The sequence below is a fragment of the Balaenoptera borealis genome, assembly GCF_965194805.1.
Source record: "Balaenoptera borealis genome assembly, chromosome: 1".
Lineage (NCBI taxonomy): Eukaryota > Metazoa > Chordata > Mammalia > Artiodactyla > Balaenopteridae > Balaenoptera > Balaenoptera borealis.
Genome location: NC_138860.1, coordinates 92356142 through 92383518, shown reverse-complemented (window position 1 = coordinate 92383518; position 27377 = coordinate 92356142). Strand labels below are relative to the sequence as shown.

The following is a 27377-nucleotide window of genomic DNA, read 5'->3' as shown; positions in this document are numbered from 1 at the left end:
AGAGAAACCCTGGGATAAGAGGTGCAGGGCCCAGGCACAGCTGGAAAGCACGGGTCCTGGTTGTTAAAGTGTTGAAATACTGTGTGTCGTTTGCCTGCTCCCCACAGGCTCTCCATTTGCACACTGACACCCTAGCCCAGTGGCATTTCCATGACAACGATCCAGTCCTGTCATCCCTCACCCAAAAACCTCCAGTGGTTCTCCCACCACACCCAGAAAACAGTGAAACCCTACATGTTACATTCAAAGCCCTTCACCCTCCCCAGCTTGGTCCTGGGTGTACTTTCCAGCCCCATTCTACACTTCTCTCTGCCTCCCCTGCTTCCCACATGTGCCCTGAGCCCTCAGCCCATACCTGTTACCTGCATCAGGATGGCCCCAAACACTCACCCTCGCCTCTGCCTGGTGAAATCCTAACCTACCCTCTACTGCTCACTTGACCATTACCTTCCCTGAGAAGTCTTTCCCGACCCACTCCCCAGAAGAAGTAAATACACTTTTGTTTCTGCTCCAGCAACAGTTTGTTTGCACTTATGTGACACACTGTGGTTTGTGGTTCAGCTCTATTTTTTTAAGTCCTTTGAGGTCAGGAGCCATATTTTGGTCGTCTTTGTGTTTCCATGGCTTTCTGGCCACCACCACAATAACTACCATCACAAGTATCACCACTACTCAGCTATAAAGATAATAAATGGCATTGTGGAATGATGACTATATGCCAGACATTGTAATATTTTACAGCCCTTATTTCATTTAACCCTCAAAATAATTTTATGAGGTAAGCATTATTTTCTGCATTTTATAGGTGAAGAAATTGAGACTTCTTGAGGTCGGCTAATAAGGGCAGAGCTAGGATTTGAACCCAAATTTGTCTTAACTCAGAAGCCTATGCTCTTATTGTTGTACTTTTTAGGGCCCTATCCCATCTAAATTGGTATGCACATCTCTTAGTTCTTTTTGACAGGTTAAAAAAAAGCCAAAGAACTTTAAAAGTTATTTTATTTGGAAATAATTTCAAACTGACAAAAATTTCAAGAATAGTTCAAAGAATACCCTTATATCCTTTAGTTTCATCTGTTGTTAGTATCTTACCTCACTGGTGTTACTGTCCCTCTCAATTTTTTAAAGCCATTTGAAAGTTCCACATACTGCTGTTCTTTTATACCCAAATACTTCAGTGTGTATTTCCTAAAAATAAGAACATTCTCTTACATAACCACAGTACAATTATCAACTTCAAGAAATTTAACATCGATGCTGCAGTTTTATCAAATCTACTATCCACACCCAGTTTTGCCACTTGACCCAGTAATGTCCTTGATAGCGGTGGTTTGACCCAGTAATGTCCTTGATAGCGGTGGTTTCCCCTCTTGCACTGAATTCAGTTTAGGATCAAACATTGCATATAGTTGTCATGGCTTTTTAGTATCTTTTCACCTTCAGCCTTTCTGTTTCTTTTATGATATTATACTTTTGAAGAATGCATAATCTCTCCCTTTTTAAAAATAACAATGTTCTCCATTTTGGGTCTGTCTGATGATTCCTCATTCAGGTTATGCCTCCACAGTCAGACTAGTACATTAGTAATGTTGTGTCCTTGGAGGATCACACGGGAGACACACAATATTCATCTGCCCTTTTTGGGTGATGTTAATTTGACCATCCAGGTATTGCCTGATTTCTCCCCTGTACAGTTTTTTGTTTTTTGTTTTTTTTTCATTTCAAGAAATAAGTAATCTATGTGGAGTCGAGTCATTTTAAGATTATGCTAAATTACTATTCCTTATCAGAAACCCCTCCCTCCAATTTAGCATCCTTTGATGATTTTTTCATAAACCAAGCTAGACTATGATGGTTACAAAATGATGAATTCTTAACTCTAGTGCTTCCTCTACATTTGCCAGTTAGGCTTTCTTTTTTTAATTTAGGTATAATTGACATATAACATTATAGTAGTTTCAGTTGTACAACATAATGATTTGCTGTTTCTATCACTGTGAAAAAATCACCACAACAAGTCTAGTTAACATTCCTCACCATACGTGGTTACAAAATTTTTTTTTCCTTCTGATGAGAATTTTTAAGATCTATTCTCTTTGGAACTTTCAGATGTGCAATACAGTATTAACTGTGGTCACCCTGCTGTACATAACATCCCTGTGACTTATTTATTTTATAACTGGAAGTTTGTACCTTTTGACTCCCTTCACTCATTTCAGCTACCCCCTCACCTCTTGCCTCTGGCAACTACAGTCTGTTCTCTATATGTCAGAGCTTGGGTTCATTTTTTGTTTTTTGTCTTTTTAGATTTTGCTGTAAGCAACAGCCCTTTCTTCTTCCTTGTCCATCTGTCTGCCTGTCTGTCTCTATCTCTTCCTCTTCATCTCCCTCTTCTTTTCTCTCTCTCTCTATCTCTCCATCTCTCTATCTCTATCTCTCTGTCATTAGTATGTACTAGTGGATTCCTAGTCTTTTCAATTATTTATAATTTATTACAGCTTTGAATTATTTTGGTGCTCAAATTATCCCCAATTTACCAGTGGGAACCTCTTCAAGCTGGCTCTTGTCTCCTTTTTTTTAATTAAAGTTTTTATTTTGAGATAATTGTAGATTTACATGCAGTTGCAAGAAATAATACAGATAAATTCTGTGAATGCTTTACCCAGTTTTTCCCAATGGTAGCAGCTTGTAAAATCATAATATACTATCACAGCCAGGATAACGACATTGATACGGCTAAGACACAGAACATTTCCATCACCACAAGGATCTGTTACCATATATATTTATATATAGCCACACCCACTTTCCTCCCTCCCCAGCACTGTCTGATTTCCCTGGTAACCACTAATCTTTTCTCCTATACTTTAATTTCATCATTTCAAGAATATTATAAAAATGGAATCATACATGTAGCCTTTTGGGATTAGGGCTTTTTTTTTTCACTCAGCATAATTCTCTACAGACTCATCTAGGTTTAATTATATTACTTTAGTTATACAATAAGTCTTGTGTGCAGGTAGATTGGTTCCTCTCACTTTATTCCTTTTCAAGATTGTTTTAGTTCCTTTGGCTTTTCATATAGAATTGGTGTTAGTCCTTTAAACATTTGGGAGAATTCTCCAGTAAAATCATCTGGGTCTTTAGGTTTCTTTTTTGGGAGTTTTAAAATTATGAATTCAATTTCCTCAAAAGTTGTAAGACTATTTAAATGACCTCTATTGTGTTGTGAGTTGGGGCAGTTTGTGATTTTCAGAGAATTGGTCCATTTCATCTAAGTTTTCAAATTTATGTGTGTAGCGTTGTTAATTGTATTACTTTATTATCCTTTTGACATCTGCAGAGTCTGAAATGATATCCCCTTTTATTACCTGATATTGGTGATTTGCGTCCTTTCGTATTTAGTTACTCATCTGTCCTGATAGAGTTTTGTCAATTTTACGGATCTTTTTAAAGAACCAACATTCTGTTTCATTGAACGATCAAGCATAATTCACAACACTCAAGAGGAGAAGGAAAGTCTGTTGTATTTACCCCAATTTTTTCTTACATTGTTCTTTCTTCCTTCCTGATATTCCAAAGTCCCTTCTTCTATGTTTTCTTTCTTTTTAGAGAACTTTCATTAGCCATTGTTTTAGCGTAGTTCTGATGGCAACAAATTCTTTTAGTTTACCTTTATCTGAGAATATCTTGGTTTCCCCTTCATCTCTTGTTTTCACTAGTTATAAAATTCTTGGTTGACAGTTCTTTTCCTTCAGCATTTAAAAACTCCTGTGCTACTTCCTTCTGGCCTTGATGGTTTGTGACAAAAAATATGGTGTTATTTGAATTTTTTTTTTTCCCCTATAGGGAAGGTGTCATTTCTCTCTTGCTACTTTTAAGGTCTTTTTAGTCTTTAGTTTTTAAAAGTTAGATTGTGATGTTTCTTGGTATGGATTTCTTCAGGTTTATCTTATTTGGGGTTTTCTGAGCTTCTTGGATCTTCAGTTTTATATCTCTTAGATTGGGAGATTTTCAGCTGTTATTTGTTCGTGTACTTTTTTTTTTTTTTTTTTTAGTACTTCCCTCTTTCTCCTTTCCCTCTAGAACTCCAGTGACAAAAATGTTAATTCTTTTGTTCTAGCCCCACAGATCCCTGAAGGTTTGTTCATTTTTTTTTTCAGTCTGTTTTATCTTTGTTTTCAGATTGGGTATTTCCTGTTGTTGTATTTTCAAGTTTACTGATTCTTTCCTCTATTCTGCTGTTGAATCATTCATTGTATCTTTTAGTTTAAAATTTTCTATTTTGTTCTTTTTTTTTATATATCCTCTTTCTTTGCTGAGACTTTATCTTCATTGAGTCTTTTTATTTTGTTATCTATTTCAAGCATGTTTACAAGTGCTTATGATGGCAGCTGTAAAACCTTTGTCAGTTATTTCTATCATCTCAGTGGTTGTCTTTTTTCATTCTACTTTGAGATTCTTCTGATTCTTGGTATGACAGATTATTTTTGTTTGAAACCTGAAGTTTGGGGGATTATGCTAAGAGATACTGTGTCTTATTTAAGCCTTCTGTTTTAGCTGGCTTTCTATGACACTGCTCTGGCACAGGAAGAAGGGAAGGGTGTTTCATTACTACCAGGCAGTGAAATCCAGTCTCCCCACGTGGTCTCCACTGACACTTGTGGTGGTGGTGGTGGTGGTACTGGGGCAGGAGGGAGGGGAGCTTTGGCAGGAATGAAAGTGCTGGCTCCTACTTGTCTTTTGTGACACCACCTGGGTGGGGTGGGGTGGAGCGACTCATCACCGCCTGACCAGGCGGAAGCCTCGGTTCCCCACTTAGACTTTGCTGGTGTAGATGGGGTTGGAGCCCCAGTTGGTAGGTTTTTTCATTTATTTTTTATTTATTTATTTTTTTGTGGTAGTAATTGGCCAGAATAAAGCAGTGATTGCCCAAAAGTCTTTTGTCTTGCTGGGCTGCCCCTCTCCTGGGCCTTTTGCTAGAGAGCAGACCTCACTGGGACTTCTTTTGTGGCTCCTCTTAGCATTTCTGAGTCGCTGACTTCTCCAGTACCCAGTCTGGGTGTGTGAGGTAAAGGGAAACCCAGGGAACTCATCACTGCACCATTCCTTGGGTCCCAAGGTCCTTAGCTGGTCTTCTCTCCACCTTTCAGAGTTGTCTTAACGTTTATTTTATGTATAATGTCCAGGATTTTTAGTAGTACATAGTAGGGGAAACAAGGAAAAGTACATGCAAAAGAGTTCCTGGACCCAATTCCAACAAGCACTTCTCGGATGCCAGCAGTATGTGCGAGAATTCAGCTCAATTCTGATACAATCTACCCAGAGATAAAATGGAATTCCACAGGTAAAGGGCTCAGTTCCACAAGACTGCCCTCTGCTTCAGATGCCAGTCGCAAACACAGGTTGTTACCGGTGCTTCTGACCACCTGACTCTAAATCAGAAGTTCCCATGACCTCCTCTTCAGGCTCAATTAATTTGCTAGAATGGATCACAGAACTCAGGAAAAAACCGTTTACTTACTAGATGACTGGTTTATTATGAATGGATATTAAAGGATACGGAACAACAGCCAGATGAAGAGCTACGTAGGACAGAGCATGGGGAAACAGTGTGGCGCTTCCATGCTCTCTGAGCGCCACTCTCCCCAATCTCCACGTGTTCACCAGCCCAGAAGCTCTCCTAACCCTCTCCATTTGGGTTTTCATGGAGGCTTCATTACATAGGCATGATTGATTAAATCATTGGCTGTTGGTGATTGATTTAAATTCCAGCCCCTCTCCTCTCCCTAGAGTTTGGGGAGAGGGATGGGGGTTGAGAGTAAAAGATCTAACCCTCTAATCACATGGTTGGTTCCCCTCGGCAACCAGCCTCCACCCTTGGGTGGGACCCAAAAGTCACGTTCCCTGAAGCATTTTTCAGGAACTAAGGACAAGAGGCAATTATCCCATTGCTCTTAACCTAAGCTCAGGAATTCCAAGGGTTTTGGGAGCTGTGAGCCAGGAACTATGAATGAAGACCAAATATATATGACAAATATATCTGCATTTGGTCGTCTGAATGACCAAATATATGTTTCTCCTATAAATCACAGTATCACAGTATATTTACTCCTATGTTTAGCCTATTTTTTGTATTCATGTTTACTCCGTCTTCCTGGAGCTGAAATTCCTATGTCCTTTTGATGTGTCCATCTTTTTTTTAATTTTTTTAATTTTTTTGAGCACTTCGAAAATTTTTGACATAACAAAATAGTCCAGGTTTATCTTGCATCTCCCTACTCCAACTGTGGGATTAGGTATTTCTCCAGAAAGCCCTGGTTCTATTTATTGCCCGCATAGGATTTTGAAATGGGTGAGAGCCATCGGTCTGCTTTCCAACAAATCCATTAAACACATGATAATGAAAGTGGATCTCAAGCCAAATTCTACCACATGTATAAATGAACTTATTAACTTATTAACTCAATTCTTATTCTCAAGGAAGCTCAAAATAAACTATCTTGCAGGCTTTAGAAGTCTCAGCTCTACTTTTATAGGTGTTCTGTACACTGCTTGTATGGCAGGTCGCTACAGGAAAACCCCAGTTTTCCATAGTCAGGGTACTATGGAAAATAGTACTTCCCATCAGCTTCAAGCACACGGAAACTTCCGGAGTTCATATTGGCTCAGGACCAAGGAGGGGTTTTAACCTAGGGCATCACCCCTATCTATAGAGTACAGAACACATTGGATTATCTCAAAAATTCATGGAAGGGTAATGAGTGTCTCTAAAATGTGTTGAGCTAATCTGTGTATCTTGAATGTCTTTAATTTTACTAGGGATAGCCTATTTTTTATATTCATCATTGCTAGTCAACAGGCCACTATTTTAATCAAGAATAAACAAAGCACCCATTGTTGGGTTTCCCTGGTGGCGCAGTGGTTAGGAATCCGCCTGTCAATGCTGGGGACGCGGATTCGAGCCCTGGGCCGGGAAGATCCCACATGCTGCGGAGCAACTAAGCCCAAGCGCCACAACTACTGAGCCTGCACTCTAGAGCCCGCAAGCCACAACTACTGAAGCCTGCAAGCAACAATGAAGGCCCAATGCAGCCAAAAATAAATTAAAAATTTTTGGGCTTCCCTGGTGGCGCAGTGGTTGAGAATCTGCCTGCCAATGCAGGGGACACGGGTTCGAGCCCTGGTCTGGGAAGATCCCACATGCCGCGGAGCAACTAGGCCCGTGAGCCACAATTACTGAGCCTGCGCGTCTGGAGCCTGTGCTCCGCAACAAGAGAGGCCGTGATAATGAGAGGCCCGTGCACCGCGATGAAGAGTGGCCCCCACTTGCCACAACTAGAGAAAGCCCTTGCACAGAAACGAAAGACCCAACACAGCCATAAATAAATAAATAAATAAATAAATAAACCCAAAGTTTTAAAAAGTAAAAAAAATTAAAAAAATAAAAATAAAGTCTCCCTGCAGCATGCGTGGTGCCCCAGTAGTTCTAATAACCAGCCCAGGCTGATGAGTTAACAAGATTCACTCACAGTTATTATCTCGTTAAAAAAAAAAAAAAAAAGAATAAGCAAAGCACCCATTGTTGATAGAGACAATGATTACAGAAGCCCTTGTAGTGGCTCCCTCTGGAGAATGGGCTTTCTGAAGGGAAAGCCAGCTGACCACCAGCGGACAATGCAACCTTAATGAGAATGCTGGCAGTACCAGGGTGAAAGCTTGACCTAACATTGATACAGAATAGCCCACTGAACGTGCTTAATACTTTAAAGTAAATTAGATAACATAGCAGCACTGTGCTTCAGCATCACAGGCACTCAACGAATTTCAGTAGAATTGAATTAAATGAATACTTAGGAAATCTGTAATTAGGAGCCCTTTTAGGTATCACTGGAGGGACACCATTCTTAGCAAATGTCATTGAGCAATGACTACTTGCCCAATGCCAGAGAAAGCCTTGATACAGAGAAGGAGAGTGCTGTCAGACCCTATGCTCTGGGACGGCAGGAATGGGCACCCTGGTCACCAGCTCGTCTCCTGTGCTGGCACCTGGGAGGCTCACCCTTAACACTGCTTGACTGGAGGCTGAATACGGAGGGAAGGGAGCCCTGAGGGCTACTACTCCCAAGACAAAGAGTTGGTAGATTCAGGAGAAATGGAATTAGATAGCTTCCCCAGCAAGTGCTGAAGGTCTGTAAAGCAGCTCAGAGAAAGAGGAGATAAAGGGCTAAGATGGCCCTTACCTGACCTACCTGTGATAGTAGCCTCAGGTCCCTCTTCTTATTACCACTGTGTGTGTCTGTGAGTGACTGTCTCTCCTGCAATCTGTCTTTGTCAGACTGTAACTCTGTGTCTACCTGCCTGCTTTCCCTTCCTTCCCTCCTTCTTTTCCCCCTCCTTGTTTCCTGTATCCCTCTGTCTCTCTCATTTCGTCTTTCTGAATCTGTTTCTCTCTATCCCTGTTCTCTCCATCTCAGTTTCTGTCTCTCTGTATTTATCCCGTTTCTTCATCTCTGCCTTTCTCTGTGTCTCTGTCTCATTGGCTGTCTCTGAATTGCCTTTCCGTCTCTTTCTCTGATGTTTCTGTCTCCGTCTCTCTGTGTATATCTCCATGTGTCTTTCTCTTTTTCACTTTCTTCCCTGCCCTCTCTCCGTCTTCCTGGTTACTCGGCTGTCCTCTTTCTCTTTTCCACCTATGTCGCTCCACTGAGATACATATACTTGCATATACCGTTATCCATCTTGATTATACATATACCACTATAGATTTATAAATACACGATACTTCCCCCCCCACGGTATAGAAGCACATATTATGTTCCCATGCCATCAGAAGGTCAGACAGTTCTCCATCTCCGAGGTGTGTCTCAAGGCGCAAACATCCCCTGTGCAGAAAGTGACCTTCAGTCTCCAGCAGGTGCTCCAGAGCTATGCGTGAGGGGTGGGGGGGGGGGTCCTGCCCAGCTGCACAGCTGGTTGATATCAATGTGCCGCTCCGTGGGATCTCCAGGGGATGTTCCGTGGAGAGTCTGGGGTCAGGGTTTAGGATGAATTCTCTTGGAGCATCCCCGATTCTCAACCGGCTGCTCCCAGCCTGTGTGGGTTCGTGCTTGCAAGGGTGGCTGTGGCCTGCCTGCCCTGGTGATGGAGGAGCACGGGTGGCATCGCCGGCTGCACAGTGGGACAGAAGTCCACGGTCCCCACAGGCGCCTCAGCTGCAACGAGACTGTTGCATACTTGGCAGAGAGTTTGTGGGTGAGATGATGAGTCTTGTAAGGGTTATTAGGTAGAGGCGAGTGAAGAGGCAGATAACCGTGACTACTTCCATCAATGCCCTCTCGTGTGGGAGGCCCCCTCCCAGGGGTCTTCCACGTGTGCTGCTTATTTACTCCTGCCAACAGCCCTACCCTGTAGATTAAACAACTGACGTGTAGAGAATTTTTTAAATTTGCCCTAAATCACATATTTAATAAGCCACTGATCTGGGACTCAATGAGCCAGCCCATATTCTTCCCGTTACACCAGTGATTTGCAAACTCTTTTTTTTTTTCTCTTAAGAAACAGAAGCCTTTAGTTTTGAATGGCGCCTCAGTTGGCATTTCAGTATGAAAAGAGCGGGGCGCTGTGCTGCTATCACTGAAGAGGAACAGAGGCCTGGGCCCAGCAGTCTGCCGCCAGCAGCCAGCCCTGCCAGCTGCACAAGCCCTTCCACGGGGAACAGGGCAAGAGCTCAGCTCTGCCTGGGAGGAGCGGATGGGAGCGTGGGTGCCTGGGTCGGTGAGAGTGAAGGTTAGCAGGGTGACTGTGGGTGATAGCACATGGTGCACACACGTTGGGTTGGAAGCTAAGCAAAGTAGATGCTCACCTCCCCTGGCTGCCAGTTGCCTGCTTGAAATTACCTCCGACAGAGCGAATTCTAAGGGAGAAGGGCAAACAATCGTAATTTTTTTATCGCAGCTTGCAAATTAAAAATATGACTGCCCGGGTTCAGAGTAGCTGGGTGAGTTAGTATCATGGTTGGTAAGTGGAGGAGCGTGGCCACTGATTTCTGTGGCCTTTCTACAGTGGCATGTGACAGAGGCAGGGAGCGAGGCAGGGAGGCAGCCCACTTAGGAATCTGTCACGGGCTTGTCTTCTCTAAAGTGATGGGACCCTCAGGATATTTGTATCCAGCTCACAAGGATCCTGGCTAGCGGTCCCACACAAACAAATCACACAAGTACTACAGAAGTGGTAATGATTCGGTTCATAATTGTCAAGCCCAAATAAACTTACAGGTGTCCTGATCTAACCAAAAATAACAAAGAACCAAATAAAACAAGCAACAACTCCCACGCCCCTCAGCGGTTCGCCTGCATGTTCAGAACTCAGCAGCCTGCTGCGCTGGTGTTCACAGCGTCACCCCATCTCTTGGCGTATGTCCACAGAGACCCAGCACCAGGCTTGTCTGCTTTGCATTTTTAGTGCAGAATCTCATGTCTTCCCTGAAGTCATTTTATTTTGAGGTACAAATGAAGTGTCCCTGTGTGCCCTTCTCTCCAGCACTCAGAGTGTGCGAGTTCCACGCAGGTTCACACACTCCATTTCCACCTAGGACGTCAGAGCCCCAGTCGGGTGGTGTTCCAAGTCCGGGAGTGGTTTGGAGCCGGTGGTATGGGTGGCGTCCGGGTTTCCTGCTGCCGCTACCAGAGTGACAAGAGTTAGCAGGGAAACAGCAGCAGAGGGCAGAATACTGAGGTGATGATCGAGGGGCAGCGGTGCCGGGAGGGATGGCCGCGTCGGCCACCCTTCAGCCAGTATCCTTGAGGAGCCGCTGTTCTCTACGCTCACTCCCAGTCGCATTCCCCTTTATTATGGTCGAGCGCAGCCCCAGCCAAACCCTCCACTTAATTGCTTAGCATTGCTTTAATTTTGCTTACTGCTCTAGTTTTTCAATTGTTCCTTCAAATTTCCAAAGTGGTAATATTCAAAGCAGCACTCAAACTTTGCCAGTTAGTTGGTAAATATCCTTAGTATACACTGCAGTCTGTGTATGTAGATAATACATGTTTCGTATTGAAATTATTCGGTATAAAATGAGAGTTAAAAAAAATTATAAAGTCTTGTTGACTTCTCATATTAAATTCCTTAAAATAAATATCAAGGTAGAGTCTACAGAACTCTATAGTTTAAGAAGATTGTCTTAAAAATACACATTTGAAAACTCCTACCCTCTACCTTATTACATTCAGGTCAGGCCTTGCAGAAGTTATTCATGGAGGGTTTTGGGGAAGGGTGAATAAAAGGTTATGTAGATGTGATTAACTTGGTATTAATGCAAAAAAAAAAAAACCCTCTAATCTAGGAGTCTTGACTACTTTAAAATGAGCTAATAGCCATTGGGGTGAATTTATGTAGCAAATTGCTGTCTGCTGTATTCAAATTATTCCCTGAGCTCTGACTCATTCAGAAAGCACCAAATATCATGGAGACACACAATTATCATGCTTAATTAATGTTTGCAACCAAAAAGAGTAAGGTTGGAATCTTTAATATCATTGTGGATATTGAAGAACTGAAATTGACTGATTATTATCTTGAGATTAATATATTTTCCCCAAGCCATACCCTGGGGTCAAAAGACAGAGTATTAAAACTATTTGAAAAATTCACTGCAATAATTGCTTTAGGGGCTAATTTTTTTTAATGTCTTGCTTCCTTACGCCTGTACTACTGATTGTTATAGGCTGCACACTTCACCCATTAAGTGGTAATTCAGAGTGACAACTACATTGAAATGAAGCAAGTTAGTTAATCACCGTGAAACTGTTCCTGAACTACTCGGTCCAAGTACTCCCTAATCACAGGAGGCTTCTGACATAGAAGGGAGATTTTCCTGTACGAAGCCGTATATATTTTTATGGGACATAGAGAACAGCGGAGGGCTGAAGTTTGGCTGGAATTGTCACCAGAACCATTCAGAATTTTTCTCAGAACAGTAACCAGGGCACCGGTTGTGCAGAGCCCTGGGGGATGCACTGCAGGGATCTGGGGAAAGCTGCTGTCTGATCCAGCCCTGCAGCCTTGAAATACTGACACGCGGGGAGTCAGTCTGGCTCGGGCTATGGTGCTGGTGGTCTGACTTAGTTTTCATCAAAGCAGGACTTTGGGCGAAAAGGAGCTCGATCAATAACACGTGCCCAGTCTTCTTTGCCCATTTTCATTGGCCCACCGGTCAGCCTGCAGAAGCTGCTTTAGTCTTTGTTTTTCTTTATGGTCAGGCAGGCTACACCCCTGAGTAGCCATGGTCTCTGTCCCCACTTCCAGGGGAGGCTGAGTTGGGCCTAGTGACCTCCTCTGGGCTCGTGAGCGAGTGTGCCTTTTGGAAGAGACACAGCAGCCAGATGGGGGGCTTGGGTGCCCCTCTCTGACCTGCTGCAGCCACTGCCTGGCTTGCAGGCTCACTGATACTCTGTGTATCGTCTGTGGCAAAGTTCTTACCCCTGCGAGATCCCTGTGCTTCTAGTGGGGTATCTGTGGACCAGTGAAAGTGCTTTCAGGGCCACACCGCTTCGATCACTCGGGCACTGGAAAGTAGATGCTTCCATGGCACAGATTTTGCCTTTACAGCTTTTTCAGCCACGTTTCCAGAAAACTGCCATAGTTATGTTTCTCCTTATCTTTCTTTCTCATTAATGTAGGGCTAAAGATGAAACTAAAGTGTTCCATTTGTCAGACTGGCTCTAGGAGGAAGGAAAACCCCTCAAATTCCAAATCTCCCTCACATTCCCTTTTGCGAGAAAGCCATTCAGTGGCTCCAGGGAAAAGATGACGAGCTAGGTAGTTTCCCGGGTGTCTGTAAACTTACAACTTGATGCTTGAAGTCGTGACATTGAGATAGTGTATATGAAGATGCCTGTAAGACTCTAGCTTTCACTCTTATTGCATAGATAGTTCAGCAAATATTTAGTTTGTGCTGGCACTGCCAGGTAAGCACCTGGGATATTAATATGACCTTAGGAAACTCAGCATCATAGGGGAAGAGACAAGTAAACATATAATTCACCATACATCACAGCAGAAGCAAAAATAGGAAAGAGAAGGCAGAAAGGATGGAGTGGTCAACCCTGCTCCCTCAGTCAGGCAGGACTTCACAGGAGGAGGAAGGGTGAATAGGAGCTTGTTAGGGGATGAGGCGGGGTTGGGGACAGGCGTGGGGGGCAGGGGCACAGCCCGTAGGAAGAGTAGTCAGTTTCTGTAAGGTAGCAGGCTTCTCGGAAAAAGTGGAGTGAGTAATGTTTGTTTTCCTTTGGGGATTGGTGCCCTCCCTTGTCGGCTGCAAGGCATGGTCCTACATTATTCATGTGTGGCTAATGCAGAATCATTCACCTACTGATGGCCAAAGCAAGGAGGACGGGAAGGGCACAACCTCCTTGGGGGAGGGAAATGACCCACGCTTGAGAACGCTTAGGGGAAAGGGCTTTTATTTACCATGCACCGCCCCTTCCATTAGAGAGGTCTCTGGTTATAGCATGTTTCTCAACCCCTGTTCCATGAAATGTCACCATAGAAATGGGCAGCTCAGGTCACAAGGGAAAACTAAAGCAGAGACAGACAAAATTCATGACATTGACAGCCAATGAGAAGTTGCTCAGAGCAGAGGCTGGATGTGTGTCTAAGGATCCTTCTTGCTCCAAAGAAGTCTTCCTAATATTCATGACCAATTTAAGAAACATCTCTTATAATCTGCGTTCTAGGCCAGTGGGGAAGGATAAGGCAGCACAGGACTATTCAGCGGAGGAAAGTAAAGAAAGCAACCTGGGGATGGTTTGTTTGTGTCCATGTGGCTACACCAGGGTGTCAGATAGACAGTAAGTAATGGATAAAAGTTCAATTAACACACCATTGTAAAGCAATTATACTCCAATAAAGATGTTAAAAAAAAAAGTTCAATTAAAAGTTAGAAATTTTATTAAATATTTGTATTTAAAGCATACACTGTAGAACGAACTAAACCTACTCCAAAAAGTGAGTAAATAAATAAACAAAACCAACTTGGAAGTTGATTTTAAAATTAATTATTCACATCTCCTCATGCCCAGCCTTTTCCTTGTCATTTCCCAAGCACCCAGGCCACAGAACCTTCACTTCATATTTGACATGCCATCTTCCTTTTCTCTTTTCCCTCTCCTTTCTGCCTACCCCTGGTTCTGTTACCCTAAGCCACAAGGACCTTCTTACTTCTAGTATGTCTTCTAATATTCAGTTGATTTTTTCCATAGCTTCCTGAATGGAACACATGCTAAAAAATAGAAGGTCTTTACCCAGCATATTGTAATTTCTGTGCTTGTGGTTTAACATGCTCAAATATACTGTTATATCACTAGTTAGCTCCAGAATTCTAAGACTTAACTAATTCAAACATATGGTGCTCAAAGAAGATTTTGAGGCAGATGTCTTGGCGTTAGGGCCAGATCCACTGCTTGTGTGATTGTGTGATTGTGTCTGAGCTGCAGTTTGTATCATCTATAAAATGGGAATAATAAATATCTATTTTAAAAGGTGGTTGTTTTGGGTTAGAGGAGAATATTATATGAAAGTTGGATGGTTATTAATTATTTGGTTCGAAGTGGCATACTCCCATTTGACATATCTTTTTTGAATTGAAATATAATTGACGTTCAACATTATACTAGTTTCAGGTGTACAACATAACGATTCAATATTTTTAATATTGTGAAAAGACCACAATAAGTCTAGCTTGCATCCTTCACCATACATAGTTACAAAATTTTTTTTCGTGTGATGAGCACTTTTTACAAAAATTTATTTATTTATTTATTTATTTTTGGCTGTGTTGGGTCTTTGTTTCTGTGTGAGGGCTTTCTCTAGTTGCGGCGAGCGGGGGCCGCTCTTCATCGCGGTGCGCTGGCCTCTCACTATTGTGGCCTCTCTTGTTGCGGAGCACAGGCTCCAGACGCGCAGGCTCAGTAGTTGTGGCACACGGGCTTAGTTGCTCCGCGGCATGTGGGATCTTCCCAGACCAGGGCTCGAACCCATGTCCCCTGCATTGGCAGGCAGATTCTCAACCACTGCGCCACCAGGGAAGCCCTTTTTTTTCTTTTTTAGAGTCCACATATAAATGAGATCATACAGTATTTGTTTATCTGTCTTTCTCTGTCTGACTTATTTCGCTTAGCATAATGCTCTCAAGTCCCATTCATATTGTTGCAAATATCAGAATTTCCTTCTTTCTCATGGCTGAATAATATTCACATGTATATATCACATTTTCTTTATCCACTTATCTATTGATGAATATGAGGTTGTTTCCATATCTTGGCTATTGTAAATAATGCTGTAATGAATATGGTGGTGCATATGTCTTTCCTAGTTAGTGTTTTCATTTTCTTTGGATAAATACTCAGAAGTAGAATTGCTGGATCATATGGTAGTTCTATTTTTAATTTTTTGAGGACTCACCATACTGTTCTCCATGGTGGTTGAACCAATTTACATTCCCACCGACAATGCGCATGGGTTCCCTTTTCTCCACATCCTCACCAACCCTTGTTGTTTCTTATCTTTTTGATAATAGCCATTTTAGCAGGTATATCTCATTGTGGCTTTGATATGCATTTCCCTGATGATTAGTGATGTTGAGCACCTTTTCATGTACCTGTTGGCCATCTGTATATCTTCTTTGGAAAAATGTCTAATCAGATCCTCTGCCCAATTTTTAATCTGATTGTTTGAGGGTTTTGCTATTGGATTCTATGAGTTCTTCATATATTTTGGGTATTAACCCTTTATTAGGTATATGATTTGCAGATATTTTCTCCTGTTCAGTAGGTTGCTTTTTCATTTTGTTGATGGTTTCCTTTGCTGTGCAGAAACTTTTCAGTTTGATATAGTCCCACTTGTTTATTTTTACTTTGGTTGCCTTTACTTTTGGTGTCAGAATCCAAAAACTTATCTCCAAGACTAATGTCCAGGAACTTATTACCACCTATGTTTTCTTCTAGGAGTTTTATGGTTTCAGGTCTTACCCTCAAGTCTTTAATCCACTTGGATTTTTTTTTTTAATCTTTGTGTATGGTGTAAGATAGGGGTCCAGTTTCTTTCTTTTGCATCTGGTTTTCTCAACACCATTTATTGAAGAGACTGTCCTTTCCCCATTGTATATTCTTGGTTCTTTTTTTGTAAATTAATTGACCATATATGCATGGGTTTATTTCTGGGCTCTCTATTCTGTTCCATTGATCTACATGTCTGTGACACATCTTTGATATATATTTTTATTACTCAGATGTTAATTTTATTTTTAGGATTATATAAGCATGCAATCCATTTTAAAGCAATAATTAATTTTTTCAAATTATATTTCTGCCGTGTCAGAAAAAATGATTTGATTTGTGACAGTTCCTTAAAGCTTAAGGTTTGATGATTTCAAGGGAGATGCTTAAAACATATTTTGTTACCACCTTTAAAACTTATCTCAAGCTTCACTCAATCTGTGGTTGATCTAGTCCATACTAGTGGTGTCAGATAATACCTGCTCATGGATGAGTCAGCCTTAGTATATCCGGCTTGAATCTGTTCTGTTCTCTGAGGTCTCCACCTTGTCCAGCTGGCCTGGATCACTGTAACGACCTTGACAGGTCTTCCCACACCCATGCTTACAGTTACTCTTCCATTCTCTGAATTGCAGCTAGAGCAACTTTTCTTTTTTTTTTTTTTAATTTATTTTCTTGAAGTATAGTTGATTTATAGTGTTGTGTTAATTTCTGCTGTACAGCAAAGTGAGTCAATTATACATATATATATATATATACACCTTCTTTTTCGTTTTCTTTTCCATTCTGGTTTATCACAGGATATTGAATATAGTTCCCTCTGCTATACAGTAGGAGCTTGCGGTTTATCCCTTCTATATATTGTAGTTAGAGCAACTTTTCTTGACATACACCAATACTTTATCCCTTTTTGAGAGATGCCATTTATTCTTAGCCTCTAAGCAGTAAGAATCCTAATATTAAACAAAAAACCTCCCAGATGCTTCCTTAATACCCAGTCAGTAGTTACTGTCTCAACTCTTTGCTTCTGCTTGCCTGCCTTTTTTCCCTCTTTAAGAGCTGGAAGGCCTGGCATGGCACCTGGCTCTGTACTCAAACCCATATTTGCCATATTTATGTTCCTTTCGTCTTTTCTTTTCAAGGCACCTACTCTTGGAGTCTATCCCCAGTTGTGCCCGATTTTCTCTCAGGTCTGCTTTCTTTAGATGAGTGAATGTTTGTACCAGTGCTTTTAATGCTAGGCTCCTTATATCCTTTTTGAAAATGCAGTATGATAAATGAACTTAAGAACTCAATATAGTGATTGTGGTAAGCATATGAACAAAAATACAGATGTTGGTTATGAAACACAAATAGATTTAGCTATAGCTAGGACAAACTGAGGCACGGAAAACATTTTGTCTTTATATTCTTCCCTTTCTGTTAATGTATGGGAAAAGAAAAGTAGATTTCCTGCTTTTTCAATTTACAAGTGATTTTTCAATTTGAAGTGAAATAGTATAAAAAGGAACATTCTGCAGCTTTAGAATTTGGCTTGTCATTAAAAATAATAGGAGAGTCATCACTGTAATCTCTAGCCAATTAAGGGTTTGAGTGACTTATAAATTTATGATTTTTAAAATGTAAAGCCTCATAAAGAACACATTTTTCAAGAATGTCACAGTCATCATATTTAGGTTTCTTATAGTTTAACTTCTGGTATCCTGGTGGTATCCTGGTTTTGGTTTTACCTTGTTACTAAGTATTGACCAAAGGGACAAGAAAATAACCTAGTAATTGAGTCTAGCCTGGTGGGTGACCTCTTTCTAAAACTGTAAAAATAGGTCATCCCCCAATACATTTTCTCAAATACTGTAAGGGTCACTCTCCTAGTGTATTATTGATATATTTTGTCTGAGCTTTGATGAAATGAAACTCTTTAGATCATATAGTAGGTATGTGATAAGTATGTAAACTATATTTGGAAAGTTTTTAATATTGAAAACAAGACAAAACATTTAAACCAAAATTGCTCAATATTAGGGCACGGGGAATGTGGAAAGTGGATTGTAAACACATTGTCGTAAGTGCTTGACTTGGCATTCCTGAGTCAGCCATCCCCCGTTCACCTACATGGGTCAGCGAGATCTCCTGGGTTCCATTTTTCACATTCTCTAATTTGCTTTTTTAAAATCTGGCGGTGCTTTTCAATTTTTCTATCAGTTCCTGCATGTATTCCAGAAGAAGTAGGAAGATGCATTAGCCCAGCCAGCATTGACCTGAAGAAAAACTACTAGAAATTACTTTGACACTTAGAACTGGCAGCCTAAGAATTAGAATTTGAAATTTGCTGGTCAAACATTCCTTGGGCTATGTCTTCCTAAAATTGCCATCCAAGTTGATAGTTATCCAGTTGCTAGAAGGATAGTATTACAGCCTTTTTGATGAGTTTGAGAAGTTCTGCAAATGTGGTTCACGGGGTAGTTGATGACGGAGCAGCCACGTTGGCCTCTCCTTATTGATTAAACACAAAACCAATCAGTGTGAGCCTGAACCTCTTGGCCATGTAAACAGACCAGCAGAATTGAGGTGCAGGATAGTCAAAGCTAAACTTGCAGGCCAGATTTTAAAGGCATGAAAGCACCAAAACAAACGCTAAGAATATGCAAGACATAAAAGCAAGTATTTGAACTCCAGGGTGTTAACAAGGCCTAATTGTACTTGTTTTTTATTGGCCATTGTAAGAGAAGGGATATAGCCCTGTGACAAATGCAGCCCTGTCTTCTCTAGGCCAACCTAATATTTAATATTTGATTCATTTTTCAACCTGGAAAAATATCCTCATATGCATTCCTTGTAAGTTGAAAATTCTATCACAGAACTAACTATCCATACATCCAAAATAAGTTAATTTTTCACAAAACAGAATTTCTCCTCAAATTCCAAACCTCTTTTAATCATTTTATGTGAAACTTTAAAATGTATTTTACCATTTCCTTTACAGATCCTTAAATCAGGGCTTCTTAACATGACTTAAGCTTTTTTGATGACTCAGGCCATGCTTCCTATAGTGTTTGGTAACTGGAGGCCTTGAAGAGGTTGAAGAATGTTTGGAGTGGGGGTACTGGAGGAAGTGGGTGGAAGTCTAGGGAATGGTGAGTGGGCTGTTCAAAATCAAGATTTTAGAGGTGATGCTGTTGTTGAGGATGACAAGGTCCAGGGCAGGAATTCCTAACCTGATGGCCTATGAGAATCATCTGGGGAACTTAAAAACATATGCAGTGCCTGGGCTCTACCGCAGTGTTATCAGGGACCCAGCCTTTGACTTCACTATCACTAACAAGTGACCCTCTTCATCATGGCCTCAGGTAGAGCTCCAGCTTTTTTTCTTTTTCTTTTTTTTTATACATTATCTTTTTATTTTTTAATTTTTTTTAAAGATAATATCCCAATACTTAAATCTGAGTATGAATTCACATTTTTTACTTTTGGGTTTATTTATTTATTTATTTATTTATGGCTGTGTTGGGTCTTCGTTTCTGTGCGAGGGCTTTCTCTAGCTGCGGCAAGTGGGGGCCATTCTTCATCGTGGTGCGCGGGCCTCTCACTATCGCGGCCTCTCACTATCGCGGCCTCTCTTGTTGCGGAGCACAGGCTCCAGACGCGCAGGCTCAGTAGTTGTGGCTCACGGGCCTAGTTGCTCCACGGCATGTGGGATCTTCCCAGACCAGGGCTCGAACCCGTGTCCCCTGCGTTGGCAGGCAGATTCTCAACCACTGCGCCACCAGGGAAGCCCCTTAATTTTTTAAAATTATAGTTGATTTACAATGTCGTGTTAGTTTCAAGTGTACAGCAGAGTGATTCAGTTTTACATATACATATATATATATATATTCTTTTTCAGATTCTTTTCCCTTATAGTTATAACAAAATATTGAGTAGAGTTCCCTGTGCTATACAGTAGGTCCTTGTTGGTTATCTATTTTATATATAGTAGTGTGTATATGTTAATCTTATCCTCCTAATTTATCCCCCGCCTTCCCCCTTGGTAACCAGAAGTTTGTTTTCTATGTCTGTGGGTCTATTTCTGTTTTGTAAATAAGTTCATTTGCATCTTTTCTTTTTCAGATTATGCATATAAGTGATATCATATGGTATTTGTCTTTCTCTGTTTGACTTACTTCACTTAGTATTATAATCTCTAGGTCCATCCATGTTGCTACAAGTGGCATTATTTCATTCTTTTTTATGGTTGAATAGTATTCCATTGTATTTATATACCACATCTTCTTTGTCCATTCATCTATTGGTGGATATTTAGGTTGCTTCCATGTCTTGGCTATTGTAGATAGTGCTGCTGTGAACATAGGGGTGCATGTATCTTTTCAAATTATGGTTTTCTCCGGATATATGCCCAGGAGTGGGATTGCAGGATCATATGGTAACTCTGCTTTTATTTTTTTAGAGCTCCAGCTTTCAAATGAACATTCTAAGCAGAAGGGTAGTAGAAATAAAGAAGGGGAAAAGGGCTGATCAGCCATCTCTTAAGACCAGTTCCTGGAAGCTGCCACATGATGCTTCTGCTTACATTCATTGTGCAGAACTTGATAACGTGGCCGTCCTAATTGTCAGGGATATTGGGAAATTTATGCCCAGCTAAACATTCTCTTCCTATGGAAGAAAGGAAGAGTGGCTATTTCCCAACGGGCTAGGTTCTCTGCCCTAGAAAGGTAGTAGGTTACACAGTCTAATGATGTGATCTTCACACGAGCTGACAATTTTGAAGTTTGGCTATCTGCTCCCATCTCAGGTTCTCAGGTCCATGGGTGTAAAAGGAAAAACAGCCTCCAGTTGAGAGGGATCTGTTTCAGTGAGTGATTTCTTCTGGGGACAACCAAATTTCAATAAGGGCAAGAATGGAAAGTACAGAGGAGTTAAAGAAATAGGGGGATTTCCTGATGGTGACATTATTTCACTACCTACCATCCTCCTATGTCTTCCTTTTCTCCTTAACCAGCATGTGTTTTGTTATTATAATAAACACTCCTTTGCAAATCCCTGCAACTTCCTGGTACCTCTCTCCCTGTGGAATACTCCTGGGAACCCCCCAACTCCCCACCTTCTCCTCACAAAATGGATAAGTACAGAACTCAAGTGTGCATTCGGTATGGCAGTCGTGTGACATTTCCTGTGAAGGGGCCATGTCCCCTTCTGAGAAGGGCCTTTCTTCTTCCTCCTTCTAGCTCCCCCTCCACTTACACTCCCTTCAACAGTCGACCTCACTTGATATTTCAGTGAAAAAGCAATGATGCAATCCAGCAAGGGTTCCTTTACTACCTGCTTCTGAACCCACATTCTGCCTTCCTCCCACTTACAGTGGAACCTCCCTGCTTCTACAAAAGGCTACCCTCTCTACTTGGTACACTCAAGCCCCTTCCTTCTTGCTTTTCTAAGTACTTTTCTCCTGCAAGGATAGCTTCTCTACTGGATCGTTCTCATCAATGCACACACATGTTAAAAAACACGCCAATAATCTCTGACCCCACCTCCCTGTCCAAATAGTGTCCCATTTCCTGGCTCTTCTTCACAGCAAAACCTATGGAACCCATTTTGTGCACGTCTGCTGCCTGCAGTTCCTCAAGCTCATCCAATTCTTCAACCTTCTCCAATCCGGCTGCCATTCGCACTCTACTGAAATTGCTATTTTTTAAGTGTCCATTTTGTTTCCAAATATAACTGCACATCTCTGTCCTCATCTTAACTTGACCTCTAAAGCAGCATTCGACATCACTTGGCCACCCCTTTCTCCCTGAATCACATCTCCTCTTGTAGTATTTGTGACACCACCCTCCCACCTGTTTTCTTGCTCTCTGTCTGACCCCTGCTTGTGAGTTTTCTGTGGTGGTTCTCTTCTACTCAGCCTCTGAATGTGGAAGTGTCCTGGGCCTCTGTCCCGAGCCTTATTCCTTATCTCTAGGTTCATAAGCCCTCACGTCCTCTCCCTCGAGCTCAAGACCCATGTCCAAATGTTTGCTTGGCGTTTCCACTTGGGTGTTTTTTAGGCATCTCAACCTCCACGTGTCTAAACAGAACTCTTAACTTTACCACCACATACCTGATATCCCTTTGCAGCCCCCTCCATCTCAGTAAATGTCATCACCATTCACTGAATGGCTGAAGTTAAAAGCTTAGGTTAAATCCTGACTCTCCCTTTCTCTCCTCCCCGCTCCACATCTCATTCATCAGCAAGTCCTGCTAGTTCCACCTTCAAGATCCATCCCACATTCATGTATTTCATGTAATCCCATCACCATTGCTTTCATCCTAGTCCAAGCCCCCATTATCTCCTGAACTATTGCAGTAGCCTCCCTGCTCCCACTTTTCCCTGTTGTAATGCATTCTCTAAGTGTGGCCCAGGCTGATCTTTAGAGACATAAATACAGTAATTCAATGTTTTCCCTTTGCACTGGAATAAAATCCTAGCTCCTTACCGTGGCTCAGGGCCCTGCGTGACCTGATGCCTGCCCACCTCTCTGGCCTCATTTCATGCCACCCCCATGAGAGGCGCCCTGATGTGTCTTCGCCTTAGGGCCGTTGCAGTTATCTTCATGTTCTCCAAACAACTTTTCAGGGTTGGTCACTTTCTCATCATTCAGGTCACAAGTGTCACCTCCCCAGAGAAGGCTTCCCTGAGTACCTTATTTAAAGAGGTTTCCTCCCAGTCTCTCCCTCTGTGTTTACTTGTTTAATGTCTAGCTTACGCTACTGGAACTTATACTCCATGAGGGCAGGGACCAAGTCTAGATCGTTCGCATCTGTATTCCCAGGGTTTAGAATAGTTATTAACCTCTAGTAGAAACTAATCAACTATTTATTGAATACCGGAATGAAAAAAGCCTGGAATGTAGTTCAGTTTTTTTAATCATATCGCTTCCATCACTCTCTTATTTAAATTATGACGGCCACCAAGAGCGGTAACTGCCTGATTACTATTTCTAAGGGCAGTGTCACACTAGACTACTATTTCTAATCCATGAAGAGCTAGGAAAACCAGTTAGTTAATCTTGTTAATAACCGCATGTGAAGGACAGAAGAACTTAGAAGTAAAGCACAGCATTAGTGAGGGGCATTATTCTTGTTTACTTTCCAGTGCCTAAATTTTTGTGTGTGTTGTTGTTGCATAAAGATGTACAGAAGCTGTCTTGTCAAGATCTTTATCAATCTTGTCTTACAGGAAATACAAGAGGAGAGAAGTTAGATGTGCTTTGGGCCATAATGACTGGTTGTCAAAGTGTGGGACAGGAGTGGTCTGAAAGACAGAGAAGGGACAACTAAGGGGTGTCTCCATGTGAGTTTTCGAGAAGGGGCTTTCTTAAACCTGTCTTTGCTGAGCCTAGGAAGGGGGCTGTGGAGGGGAGAGACGAGCATTCTCTTGGTTCTCTGAGGTCACCTCTGAGACACAGGTTGACTTTTATCTTTATAACCAGAGATCACAGTAGCACATCACTAGGCAGGACTTTAGATAATGATATTTTAAGCAGAGGATGATTACTTTCTCTTTGAGTTTATAAGTTTTCCTAAAATAGCAGGTCATAGTGCTCAAGGGATTATTTTTTATTGTGGTAAAATATGCATAACGTAAAATGTATCATTTTAAAGTATACGGTACAGGGGCATTGAGTACATTTGCATCTTTGTGCAACCATCACCACTGTCCATCTATACAGCTTTGTCACTATCCCGAACTGAAACTCTATCCTCATTAACCAGTAACTCCTCACTCTCACAGCCCCTGGTAACCACTATGCTACTTTCTGTGTCTGTGGATGTGACTACTCCAGGTAAAGGAAAAACACTCCTCTGGTTTCTCCTCTACCGGCAACTACTTCCCTTCAGACACTTCTGCCGCCAAATATGGGTGGGCGGGAGTGTGTGTGTGTGTGGAGTGGGGGAGGTTCCCACATCAAGCCGTTCTGCCACACCAGCTGGGTGTCCCTGCAGTTCAGTTCAGTTCTGACACCATCTACCTGGAGTTAGCGTCAGATCCCACAGGTTAGGGTTCAGTCCCACAGGACTGCCCCGCCACCCCCTTCAGACACCAATCACACATTCAGGCTGCTTCCCGTGCTTCTGATCAACTGACTATAAATCAGAGGGTCCTATGGCCTCCTCCTTCAGTTAGATTAATTTGCTAGGGCAGCTCACAGAACTCAAGAAAACATTTTACTTACTAGATCACTGGTTTATTATACAAAGATATAACTCAGGAATAGCCAGATGGCAGAGATGCACAGGGCAAGGTATGGAAGGATGGAAGGGACACAGAGCTTCCATGCCCTCTCTGAGCTGACCACCCTCCCAGCACCTGCACATGTTCACTAATCCAGAAGCTCTCCAAACCCCTTCCCTTTGAATTTTTATGGCGGCCTCATTACGAAGGCATGATTTATTAACCCACTGGCTGTAGCCAGTTGATTCAACCTCCAGTCACTCTCCTCTACCCAGAGGCCTAGAGGGTAGGGCTGAAATCCCAGCCCTCTATTCACACGGTTGGTTCCCCTGACAACCAGCCCCCATCTAAGGGGCTTTCCAAAAGTCACCTCATTAATATAAGCTCAGGGTGGTTGCAAGGGGCTTGTTATAAATAACAAAAGACGCCCATTTTACCTTTATTGCTCTGAAGCTTTTCCAGGACCTGGGAAAAAATCTAAATATTATAAAAAAATGATATCCCTGTGGTTCTTGCATAGGAAATTATGAGGATTTCAGGAGCTGTGTTCCAGGAACAATGGATAAAAACCAAATATATGTTGCTTATTATAAATTACAATATCACACTCATAATTGGAATCATACAATATTTTCCCTTTTTGTCTGCTTATTTCACTTAGCGTAAGGTCAAGGTTCATTCATGTTGTAGCTTTCCAGAATTTCATTCCTTTTTAAGGCTGTATAATATTCCATTAGATGTATATACCACATTTTGTTTATCCATTCATCAATGAATGGACATTTGGGTTCCTTACACCTTTTGGGTATTGTGACTAATGCTGCTATGAACCTTAGTGTACAAAATCTGTGAATCCCTGCTTTCAGTTCTTTTGTGTATATACTCTGAAGTGGAATCACTGGATCATAGGGTAATTGTATGTTCCATTTTTCAAGGAAGGTACTCAAGAGATTTTAAACCCATTAATTTATTGGAGAAAAGGACCATTCATTTTTTGCCTCATATATGTCTTGTAAAATGTTAGGTGTCAGAGAAATGGAAATTAATGGGATACGGCTCCTCCTGTCTAGAAACACAGGGACTTAGAATGAAAGACGTGACCAACAGATGAGTAAGTAATTAGCTATTACATACCGTGCTCAGTGCTGGAACAAGATGTGTATAGACTATTGTGGGAGCACTTTATAATAATGATTTCTGGGGTTCCTGAAGACAGAAGCTCCTTGGGTGTTGTCCTGGATGGATGTTCTACTGAATTCCATTTAATAGTGGTAATGCAGTGGAGAAGTTCCAATATTCACGTTTTTGTTGTTCATTTGGTTTTTTTAATAGCTAACTCCATCCATCCATCTTTTCTGTGACCTAAATGTCTGCCTTTTGTGTTTTTCTTTCTCTAGTGGTTTTTAATTGCCAACAGATCTTACAAAGTGAGTGCAGCAAGCTCTTTTTTCTTCAGTGGTGTGTTTGTGGGAGTTATCTCTTTTGGTCAGCTCTCAGATCGGTTCGGAAGGAAAAAAGTCTATCTCACAGGTAATCTCTTAATGTTCATGGACTGAATAAGAGGAGTTATTTCCCTAAGGTTCCCAGGGAAATAATAAGGGGACCATTTCCTTAAGGTTCTCAGGGAATTGCCATGTGGACCCAGAAATGATTTTTATTTCACTGGCAAGAGGCTGAGTTGATTCTGGCCAAGCATTTTAAAGTGACCAGCATACCCGAGGAAGGCCAGATATTTGCACTGTAAGCTTTTCATGGTGGCGAATATTACAATCCCTGGATTCTAATTCATGCCATGTTTCTAAGGAGAACAAAGATTGAGGCAGTCTACTAGATCCATTTCCTTATATCTTGTGTGCTGATTCATTTCAGATGAGCTCTATAGGACTCAGCTTAGTCCTCTTGACAAGCTGAGTACGAGCTAAGATTTTTCAGTTTCCAGCATTATTGTTAATAATTGAAAACTGCGCATGACAGAAATCAACTTGTAACAAAGAAAACCTCAGTTTTTCTTGATAGTCTATAAGAGAAACTATTTTAAAAAAATAACATAGCTCAGAAAATTTAAATTCACAAAGATTTATCTTTACAAACTAATGAATATAATACACTACGTTCATCAAATGCTGTTTTGCCTCTGAATTATTGAATAGTGTTCTTCTCTTTCTAGGTTTTGCCCTTGACATCTTATTTGCTATCGCAAATGGATTTTCCCCCTCGTATGAGTTCTTTGCAATGACTCGCTTCCTGGTGGGCGTGATGAATGGAGGGATGTCCCTGGTGGCCTTTGTCCTGCTGAACGAATGTGTGGGCACCGCCTACTGGGCACTCGCAGGTACTGCTTCAATCCATGCAGACATGGAGATGGGGAACTGCTCCAGACAACTTGATAGGAACCAGTTCAACCATCGAGTCTAAAAATGCACTCGGACTTGAGGTGCTCTATCCAACTATTAGATTTGCTTTCCTGAGTTTGTTCTATATGACCTTGAACGAGTCATTAGTCATTTTATTTGTATTCCTCTCTAGATAGTCTCCCATGGGGCCTGCCTCACAGATGGTGACCTTGCCCCTATCCGCACGGATTGCCTAAGGGCGTTCGTTAACTGCTTTTTCCCGGGAAAGTGAAAAATAGTGCAGAGGAAATACTAGAAACTCCTTTCTCAGTGCCTTCGTATTGTATTGTATTGTATTAAATCCTTATCTCATAGGCCTTTCTGATTTTTACTGGTCTCTTCAAGTTAATAGTACTCTTGTATTTCTTTAATGATGTTTAAGTTCCAAAATAGAGGCCATATTCTGTATTATTTTTAACTATCCCATCATCTTCTTAAGAACTACACTATAGTCAAATGAATGATTTTAAAAGCTTCCTTGACTTAAAATAATGTCTTAGGAGAACAACTGCACTAAGACTCTACTTTGTGGACTGTAGGTTTGCAGTGAGAACTTTGTTTCGCTTTCCATTCATTTGACAATTACTGAGTGCTATTGATGATCTTGTACTAATATGGGAACAAGTTGACTGTGGGACTGTAGAAACTTGCCTGCCTGAGGATGTGGATGAGACCGTGCCAGCTACCATTTGCTGAGCATCTGTTATGTGCCAGGTACCA

General features: G+C 41.5%; 1 protein-coding gene across 10 annotated transcripts in view; it reads left to right on the top strand.

Moving 5' to 3' along the window:
* The window catches only part of SLC22A15 (solute carrier family 22 member 15), a 124399-nt gene that overhangs the window by 15903 nt on the left and 81119 nt on the right, over nucleotides 1–27377 (top strand). For all 10 annotated transcript variants that reach the window (XR_014237845.1, XR_014237846.1, XR_014237847.1 and 7 more), the window contains exons 3-4: nucleotides 25662–25794; nucleotides 26432–26596. Coding sequence is in view for 3 of the 10 variants with exons in the window: in XM_082369199.1 (XP_082225325.1) it covers nucleotides 25662–25794; nucleotides 26432–26596 (298 nt within the window). In the remaining 7 variants the exon portion in view is untranslated. The remainder of the gene's footprint in view (nucleotides 1–25661; nucleotides 25795–26431; nucleotides 26597–27377) is intronic.